The 9,330-nt window shown below is 46.8% G+C and overlaps 1 protein-coding gene across 2 annotated transcripts in view; it reads right to left on the reverse strand.

Moving 5' to 3' along the window:
* The window catches only part of ints8 (integrator complex subunit 8), a 117,297-nt gene extending 108,848 nt beyond the window's left edge, over positions 1-8,449 (reverse strand). Inside the window, exons 1-2 of one of the 2 annotated variants that reach the window (XM_072251759.1) lie at positions 8,286-8,449; positions 1,957-2,093 (exon numbers count right to left, since the gene is read on the reverse strand). In XM_072251759.1, the coding sequence (XP_072107860.1) occupies positions 1,957-2,086 (130 nt within the window). In that variant the 5' untranslated portion in view covers positions 2,087-2,093; positions 8,286-8,449. Of the gene's footprint in view, positions 1-1,956; positions 2,094-8,285 lie in introns of those variants that run through there. The other variant, XM_072251765.1, reaches the window with a different exon arrangement.
* Between the last annotated feature and the right edge of the window lie 881 nt (positions 8,450-9,330).

Raw genomic sequence — 9,330 nt, forward strand, 5'->3', positions numbered from 1 at the left:
TCTCCGGGTTGAACTCCATCTGCCACTTCTCAGCCCATTTCTGCAACCTATCAACGTCTCTCTGCAATCTTCGACAATTCTCTACACTATCTACAACACCACCAACCTTTGTGTTGTCTGCAAACTTGCCAACCCAACCCTCTACCCCTACATCCAGGTCGTTAATAAAAATTACGAAAAGTAGACTTCCCAGAACAGATCCTTGTGGGACACCACTAGTCACAATCCTCCAATCCAAATGTACTCTCTCCACCACCACTCTCTGCCTTCTGCAGGCAAGCCAATTCTGAATCCACCTGACCAAACTTCCCTGGATCCCATGCCTTCTGACTTTCTGAATAAGCCTACCGTGTGGAACCTTGTCAAATGCCTCACCAAAATCCATATAGATCACATCCACTGCACTACCCTCATCAATATACCTGGTCACCTCCTCAAAGAACTCTATCAGGCTTGTTAGACACGATCTGCCCTTCACAAAGCCATGATGTCTGTCTCTGATCAAACCATGATTCTCTAAAAGCCCATAGATCCTATCTCTAAGGATCTTTTCCAACAGCTTTCCCACCACAGCCGTAAGGGTCACTGGTCTATAATTACCCGGACTATCCCTACTACCTTTTTTGAACAAGGGAACAACATTCGCCTCCCTCCAATCCTCTAGTACCATGCCCGTGGACAACAGGGATATAAAGATCCTAGCCAGAGGCTCAGCAGTCTCTTCCTTCACCTCGTGGAGCAGCCTGGGGAATATTCCGTCAGGCCCCGGGGACTTATCTGTCCTAATGTATTTTAACAACTCCAACACCTCCTCTCCCTTAATATCAACATGTTCCAGAACATCAACCTCACTCATATTGTCCTCACCATCATCAAGTTCCCTCTCATTGGTGAATACTGAAGAGAAGTATTCATTGAGGACCTCGCTCACTTCCACAGCCTCCAGGCACATCTTCCCACCTTTATCTCTAATCGGTCCTACCTTCACTCCTGTCATCCTTTTTTTCTTCACATAATTGAAGAATGCCTTGGGGTTTTCCTTTACCCTACTCGCCAAGGCCTTCTCATGCCCCCTTCTTGCTCTTCTCAGCCCCTTCTTAAGCTCCTTTCTTGCTTCCCTATATTCCTCAATAGACCCATCTGATCCTTGCTTCCTAAACCTCATGTATGCTGCCTTCTTCCTCCTGACTAGATTTTCCACCTCACTTGTCACCCATGGTTCCTTCATCCTACCATTCTTTATCTTCCTCACCGAGACAAATTTATCCCTAACATCCTACAAGAGATCCCTAAACATCGACCACATGTCCATAGTACATTTCCCTGCGAAAACATCATCCCAATTCACACTCACAAGTTCTAGTCTTATAACCTCATAATTTTCCCTTCCCCAATTAAAAATTTTCCTGTCCTCTTTGATTCTATCCTTTTCCATGATAATGCTAAAGGCCAGGGAGCGGTGGTCACTGTCCCCCAGATGCTCACCCACTGAGCGATCTGTGACCTGACCCGGTTCATTACCTAGTACTAGATCTAGTATGGCATTCCCCCTAGTCGGCCTGTCCACACACTGTGACAGACATCCGTCCTGGACACATTTAACAAACTCTGCCCGCTATGATGATATAACAGTGCTCACTGGAGCACTTGGACCAGTAGTTGTAAAATTGTAGTTTTGCATAGCCTTCCTGGGGCAGGATTATTTTTAAATGTTTAGAGACACCATGGAATAGGCCCATTTAAGCCAAGCCTCACTTTAGGACAACTTACAATGACCAATTAACCTACTAAGTGGTACGTCTTTGGACTGTGGGTGGAAACCCAAGCACCCAGAGAAAATCCACGCCTTCCATGGGGAGGACGTACAGACTCGTTACATAAGATGGCGGAACTGAACTCTGAACTGACTCCCCAAGCTGTAATAGATCTGTGCTAACTTCTACACAACCAACGTACCTGGGTAAGATTTTTGTAAGTGTTTTTCCAGCAATCCTTCGTCCAATAAGAACTCAAACCAGATGGTCTGAGGTGGAGTGCAGGGTCGACTGGAGGTTACTGCCTCCCGATCAGCTGCTTCCGCACTCATTCTGCTCCTGAAAACACAAAAGGATATTAAACCAAGAGAAAATTTATGTCTCTTCTCCCCCTTCTCACACTCAGAAAAAAAAGTCAATGATAAAAAAAAACTATATATTTGGTGGAAAGGCACAGTAGTCTTGCTGTTAGTATCAGTGGAAGATCAGAATTCAAGTCCTACCACACACTGTGAGGAACTTGTACTTTCTCCATGTGACTGTGTGCGTGGCTAGGTGGGTGGGAGGGACCGAGTAAGCAGGCTTATTTTTATGCAAACAACAGGAATTCTGCAGATGCTGGAAATTCAAGCAACACACATCAAAGTTGCTGGTGAACACAGCAGGCCAGGCAGCATCTCTAGGAAGAGGTACAGTCGACGTTTCAGGTCGAGACCCTTCGTCAGGACTAACTGAAGGAAGAGTGAGTAAGAGATTTGAAAGTTGGAGGGGGAGGGGGAGGGGAGATCCAAAATGATAGGAGAAGACAGGAGGGGGAGGGATAGAGCCAAGAGCTGGACAGTTGATTGGCAAAAGGGGATACGAGAGGATCATGGGACAGGAGGTCCGGGAAGAAAGACAAGGGGGGGGGTACCCAGAGGATGGGCAGGGGGTATATTCAGAGGGACAGAGGGAGAAAAAGGAGAGTGAGAGAAAGAATGTATGCATAAAAATGAATAACAGATGGGGTACGAGGGGGAGGTGGGGCCTTAGCGGAAGTTAGAGAAGTCGATGTTCATGCCATCAGGTTGGAGGCTACCCAGACGGAATATAAGGTGTTGTTCCTCCAACCTGAGTGTGGCTTCATCTTTACAGTAGAGGAGGCCGTGGATGGACATGTCAGAATGGGAATACCCCATCTGTTATTCATTTTTATGCACACATTCTTTCTCTCACTCTCCTTTTTCTCCCTCTGTCCCTCTGAATATACCCCCTGCCCATCCTCTGGGTACCCCCCCCCTTGTCTTTCTTCCCGGACCTCCTGTCCCATGATCCTCTTGTATCCCCTTTTGCCAATCACCTGTCCAGCTCTTGGCTCCATCCGTCCCCCTCCTGTCTTCTCCTATCATTTTGGATCTCCCCCTCCCCCTCCAACTTTCAAATCTCTTACTAGCTCTTCCTTCAGTTAGTCCTGACGAAGGGTCTCGGCCTGAAACGTCGACTGTACCTCTTCCTAGAGATGCTGCCTGGCCTGCTGCGTTCACCAGCAACTTTGATGTGTGAGGCTTATTTTGCCGTTGTTTTGTTTCTTCTTGTGTTCTGTGTTGTTCAGCCAAATATTAGCCTAATATGTTGGCGCTAGAATGAGTTCTCAATATTTATTACTTTTTTTTGTCTTGTATATGTGCCTAAGACTTTACATGGTACTATAGTAATTTTATGTATTGCACTGTACTGCCACAAAAAGAAACAAGTTTCATGACATCTGTGAGTGATGATAAACCAGATTCCGATATGGGTCTCTGTTGGCGAGCGAGGGTAGGGAGAAGGGAATCATGGTTGGGAAAAGAAGGGAGCCGGAAGCACCAGAGGGACGTTCTGTAATGATCAATAAACCAATTGTTAGGAATCAAATGACCTTGCCTGGTGTCTCAGGGCTGGGTGTGTCTGTACCTACACCACTCTCCCTGTGCCAGCCACTCACTCTCTGCCACCAGTCCCACACCCCTCCCGCAGCACTCCAGCCTCACCATTTACCACATCCTCCGCTCCCGCCAGATTTACAAACTCACTCTCTGTTCCATGTTGACAAGTACAGGTCGCGTGCCAGTCTTAGGTGTACGTGTGTATATATTTCCACATATATACGGCTAGAATGCTCAAGTCTTCTGCACAGTAGTGTATATCCACAGTTTGTCGTCTTTTGTACAAACGTTTATACATTGATTGTTTGTCCGTTTATGTTGTGTAAGGTTTTTTATCGATTCTATTGCGTTTCTTTCTATTTACTATGAATGCCCACAAGACAATGAATCTCAGGGTTGTAAAGTGACAGATACAGACTCTGATAATAAATTTACTTTCAATTCTGATCTTTGACACCTGTGGGCTGCCCCGGCATACCCTTAAGTTGTGCTGGCTGTACCGCTGTAGAGGTAAATGAATTTGAATCACTGACACCAGTTACTGAGTGTAGTATTATGCACACTGGCCAATGGGTGTCCAGACTTGTGTTTCACACAAGGGAAGATGGCTGTAATTATTGGAGGTTGATCACCCCAGTCTCAGGAAGACATTAGCCTACATAAAAATATAAATTACAATAAAATACATACATATTTAAAATACATATTGAATAGGTAGTGTAAAAGAAAATCCAAAAATAGTGAAGCAGTGTTCATGGGTTCATTGTTCATTCAGTAATCTTACGACAGAGGGGAAGAAGCTGTTCCTGAATCGTTGAGTGTGTGAAAAGAGAAGATTTTTTGACGTGGGGGGGGGGGCTAGTGCTCATAATGGAACTGGCTGAATTTACAACATTCTGCAGCTTTTTCTGATCCTGTGCAGTGGCCCCTCCAGACCAGACGGTGATGCAACCAGTTCGAATGTTCTCCGTGGTACGTCTGTAAAAATTTGCTGTAGTCTTTGGTGATGTACCAATCTCCCCAAACACCTAATAGAGTCACTAACATGCCTTCCTTATACAAAGGTAAAAGCTACTGAAATAGTCTGGCACAGGATTTTAAAGTTTGTTTGCTTTTAAAAGCTCTCAATGATCTGAGACCAGAATAATCCCACAATCATTTTTGTTTTAAAACCCTGCTTGAGCTCTCAGGTCTTCTTCCATCAGTCCCTTAAAATTAAACAATCTCCCTCGAAAGGTAATTGGCAGGTCAGCTCTTTTGGACTCTGCTCCTGAACTGTGGAACTCAGTACCTATAATTATAAGGGATGGAGACTCTGCTGATGCTTTTAAACACCAGCTCAGAACCTATTTATTTAATCTTGCTTTGAATGAACATCATTTTGTCTTTTATTTTCCCATTTGCACTTTATCGCATGGTAAACACTTTGAATGACATCGTCTGTCTAAAGAAAAGCTGAGAAACAATGATACCAGAACCGTGACAATGTGGAACAACAGGACCACAGCAGATGCCATCTCACTGACTCTTCACTCAACCCTCGAACACCTACACAGCATCAGGATGCTCTTTATCCACTACGGCTCGGCATTTAAAACTAATCCACAAACTTCAAGACTTTGGCCTCACTACCTCCTTGTACAATTGGATCCTCAATTTCCTCACTTGCAGACCCCAGTCAATTCGGATTGGCAACAATATCTCCTCCACAATCTCCATCAGCCCAGATGTACCACAAGGCTGTGTGCTTAGCCCCCTGCTCTACTCGCTTTACACTTCTGACTGTGTGGCTGAGCACAGCCCCAATGCCATTTGACACCACTATTGTTACTGAATCAAAGATGCTGGTGAACCAGCATACCAGCAGGAGAGAGACAGAAAATTTGGCTGAGTGGTGTCATAATAAAATCTCTCACTCAATGTCAGCAAGACCAAAGAACTGATGATTGAGTTCAGGAAAGGGAGACCAGAGGCCCATGAGCCATAAGACATGAGCAGAATTAGGCCATTCAGCCCATCGAGTCTGCTCCGCCATTCCATCATGGCTGATCCCGGATCCCACTTAACCCCATTCACCTGCCTTCTCGCCATAACCTTTGATGCCCCCGCTGATCAGGAAACGATCAACTTCCACTTTAAATATACACACGGAGTTGGCCTCCAGCGCAGTCTGTGACAGAACATTCCACAGATTCACTTCTCTCTGGCTAAAAAAATTCCTCCTTAACTCCGTTCTAAAGGGTCGCCCCTCAATTTTGAAGCAGTGCTCTCTAGTTCTAGATGCCCCCCACCATAGGAAACATCCTCTCCACATCCACCCTATCTAGTCCTTTTAACATTCGGTAGGTTTCAATGAGATTCCCACACATCCTTCTAAATTCCAGTGAGTACAGGCCCAAAGCTGCCAAATGCTCCTCATATGTTAACCCCTTCATTCCCGGAATTATCCTCATGAGCCTCCTTTGGCCTCTCTCCAAAGACAACACATCCTTTCTGAGATACGGGGCCCAAAACTGTTGACAATACTCCAACGCAATGACAGTCTCCAACAAGGGAGGCATTAACCATTGTCCCTTGACATTCAGTGGCATCACCAGCACTGAATCCCCTACTATCAACATCCTGGGGGTTACCATTAACAGGAAGCTGAACTGGTCTAGCCATATAAACACCGTTGCTACCAGAGCAGGTCAAAGGCTAGGAACCCTGTGGTGTGTAACTCACCTCTTGACTCCCAAAGCCTGTCCACCATCTACAAGACTCAGGTCAGGAGTGTAATGGAATACTCGCCACTCGCCTGGATGAGTGCAGCTCCATCAACACTCAAGAAGCTTGACACCATCCAGTACAAGGCAGCCCACTTGATTGGTACCCCTTCCACAAGCATCCAATCCCCCCACCATCGACAAACAGCTGCAACAGTGTGTACTATCTACAAGATGCACTGCAACAACACACCAAAGTTCCTAAGGCAGCACCTTCCAGACCCATCACCACTTGGAAATCCCCCTCCAAGTCACCCACCATCCTGACTTGGAAACATATTAGTGTTCCTTCATTGTCACTGGGTCAAAGCATGGAATTCCCTTCCTAACAGCACTGTGGGTGTACCTACTCGTCAGGGAGTGCAGTGGTTCAAGAAGGCAGCTCATCACCACCTTCTCAAGGGCAACTAGGGATGGGTAATAAATGCTGGCTTAGCTGGCAATGCCCACATCCTGTAAATGAATTTTTGAAGCGTGCAGCCTGACTAGTGTCTCCTAAAGGCTCGGCATTGTCTCCTTGGTTTTATATTCTATTCCCCTTGAAATAAATGCCAGCACTGCATTTGCCTTCAGACTCAACCTGTAAATAGGCTGGGAGTCTTGCACGAGGACCTGCACCTCGGAGGTGTGAACCTTCTCACCATTTAGATGTTTGTCACACTATTGTTTCTTTTTATCAAAATCGATTATCATACACTTCCCAACACTGTATTCCATCTGCCACTTTCTTGCCCATTTGTCCAATTTGTCTAGGTTCTGCTGCAATTGCATTGCCTCCTCAGCACCACCTACCCCTCCACCTATCCTCGGAGGATCAGAGGTAGAGAGAGTCAGTAACTTTACATTCTTGGGTGTCACTATTTCAAAGGACCTGCCTGGGCTCATGTAAAAAAAAATGGCAACACCTCTACTTCCTTAGGAGTCTGCAGAGGCGCAGCATGACATCTAAAACTTTGACAAACTTCTATATGTGGCAGAGGACATATTAACTGGCTGCGTCACAGCCTGGTGTGGAAACGCCAATGCCCCTGAATGGAAAATCCTATTAAAATTATTGGATACGGCCCAGTCCATCATGGGTAAAGCCGTCCCCACCACTGAGCACTCCTACGTGAAACACTGTGGTAGGAGAGCAGCATCCATCACCAGGGACCCCATCCATCCATCCAGGACATGCTCTCTTCTCACTGCTGCCATCAGGAAGGAGGTACAGGAGCCTCAGTACTCACACCACCAGTTTCAGGAAACACACATAAAAATTGCTGGTGAACGCAGCAGGTCAGGCAGCATCTACAGGACGAGGTACAGTCGACGTTTTGGGCCGAGACCCTTTGTCCTGACGAAGAGTCCCGGCCCGAAATGCCCCCTGTACCTCTTCCTATAGATGCTGCCTGGCCTGCTGCGTTCACCAGCAAATTTTATATGTGTTGCTTGAAATTCCAGCATCTACAGATTTCCTCGTGTTTGCCAGTTTCAGGAACAGTTCTTACCCTTCAACCATCAGGTTCTTGAACCAAAGGGAATAACCACTCGCCCCATCATTAAAATGATTCCCACAACCAATCGGCTCACTTTAAGGACTCTTTATATCATGTTATCATGTTCTCGTTATTTATTTATACTTGCATTTGCAGAGTTTGTTGTCTTCTGCACGCTGGTTGATCTTTCATTGATCCTGTTATAGTTACTATTCTATAGATTTGCCGAGTCTGCTGGCAGGCAGACGAATCTCGGGGTTGTATGTGGTGACATATCTGTACTGTACTCTGACAATAACTTTACTTTGAACAAACCGATCCGATGAATGACTATTAGAGAGACCGGGCTCCGGACCGTCAGTCCGGTCTATCCCTGTCGCCTACCTGGTGTCCAGGGATCTGCGGGCCGGCGCTTCGCCACAGCTCTCTCCTCAGGGCGCTGCACCGAGCAGTGATCCGACAACACGCTTTACTGACGGACGAGGCGGCCGGCTGCCCTCACCACCGCCATGTTCGCCCGCCGCCGGTCCGGGACCGCCCGAGTACTTCCGGCAGCCGGCGGATATACGCTCACCCGTCCCCACATGATATACGCTCCCCCGTCCCCTCGCTCCGGGTTTTGAGTCCAACCGGCCCCCGTTCCGGCTCCAACTCCGGGTTTTGTGTCGAACCGACCCCTCGCCGCCGCCCCCGCCCCGGATCCGGGTTCCGCCCCGTCCCCTCGCCGCCGCACTGTCCTTGTGTGGTGCAATGATCCCGGGCCTCTCTTGCTGCACCGGGAAACACCGACAAAATACTGGAGGATCTCAGCAAGTCAGTCAGCATCTATGGAGAGGAATGAACTGTCGACGTGTCAGGCCAAGATTCTTCATCAGGACTGGAATCAGAAGGGACTCGTTCAGAAATGTCGACTGTTTACTCTTTCCCATGGACGCTGCCGGACCTGCTGAGTTCCTCCAGCATTTTGTGCTGTTACTCTGGATTTCCAGCATCTGCAGAATCTCTTGTGATTAGGTCGAGAGTGCAAATCCTTTAATAGTCCCAAGGTTCACTTGAGGGCGTGTTGATTGGAAGAAAGTATGGGGGGGGGGGGATGTTGGAGGTAGTTTGTTTTACACAGAGAGTGGTGGATGCGTAGAACTCACTGCCAGGGTTGGTGACAGTGTCAGATACATTAGACACGCTTAGATAAGGACACGGAATATAGAAAATTGGAGTGCTATGTGGGAGAGAAGAGTTAGTTTGATGTTAGAGTAGGTTAAATGGTGTACTGCGCCGTAATGGTCTATGTTTTATGTCAGCGACGTTGTGATAACTAATGTGAAGTCTGATGTATGGCCAGAACACCACGTGGAAATTAAACTGACCTTTAATTAATGACAATTTAAGAATGACAAGAAATATAAACATTTTATTATGTAGGGATAAA

This window comes from Mobula birostris, chromosome 1 (assembly GCF_030028105.1).
Source record: "Mobula birostris isolate sMobBir1 chromosome 1, sMobBir1.hap1, whole genome shotgun sequence".
NCBI classification, from domain to species: Eukaryota; Metazoa; Chordata; class Chondrichthyes; order Myliobatiformes; family Myliobatidae; genus Mobula; species Mobula birostris.